The 348-nt window shown below is 40.2% G+C and overlaps 1 protein-coding gene across 1 annotated transcript in view; it reads left to right on the top strand.

The window, feature by feature from the left end:
• LOC119593852 (X-linked retinitis pigmentosa GTPase regulator-like) overlaps positions 1-348 on the top strand; it is a 22012-nt gene that overhangs the window by 18861 nt on the left and 2803 nt on the right. The window contains exon 13 of the mRNA XM_037942883.1: positions 188-337. Within this exon, the coding sequence (XP_037798811.1) occupies positions 188-337 (150 nt within the window). The remainder of the gene's footprint in view (positions 1-187; positions 338-348) is intronic.

Here is a 348-nt window from a genome sequence, read left to right as displayed (position 1 = left end):
ATTCAATGTTTAAGTGGCCCACAGAGTCAAAGTTACTGGACCCCCTTGTGCAAACATGTTAGAGGGAGAAATTCAACCATGTCTAGAAATGTATTTATTAACAAAAAAGGGGAGAATTATGAAATGTGTTTACAGTGTTATTCCATAGTTGCACAAATTGTAATTTATGTAATGGCAATGATTGCAGGAAATCGTCTCACACGTTTCTTTAGTGGACTGGGAAGAAAGAAGCCCACACCAACCATAAATGACTCGGATGATGCAGATGTAGAGAGTCCCACTGTACCTGTCTCTCCTGAATCACAGGAACACCTAGTGGAAGAAGATGCTGAATTAGGTAACAACGGC

This window comes from Penaeus monodon, chromosome 32, assembly GCF_015228065.2.
Source record: "Penaeus monodon isolate SGIC_2016 chromosome 32, NSTDA_Pmon_1, whole genome shotgun sequence".
NCBI lineage: Eukaryota > Metazoa > Arthropoda > Malacostraca > Decapoda > Penaeidae > Penaeus > Penaeus monodon.
This window is presented reverse-complemented; position numbering and strand designations above follow the sequence as displayed.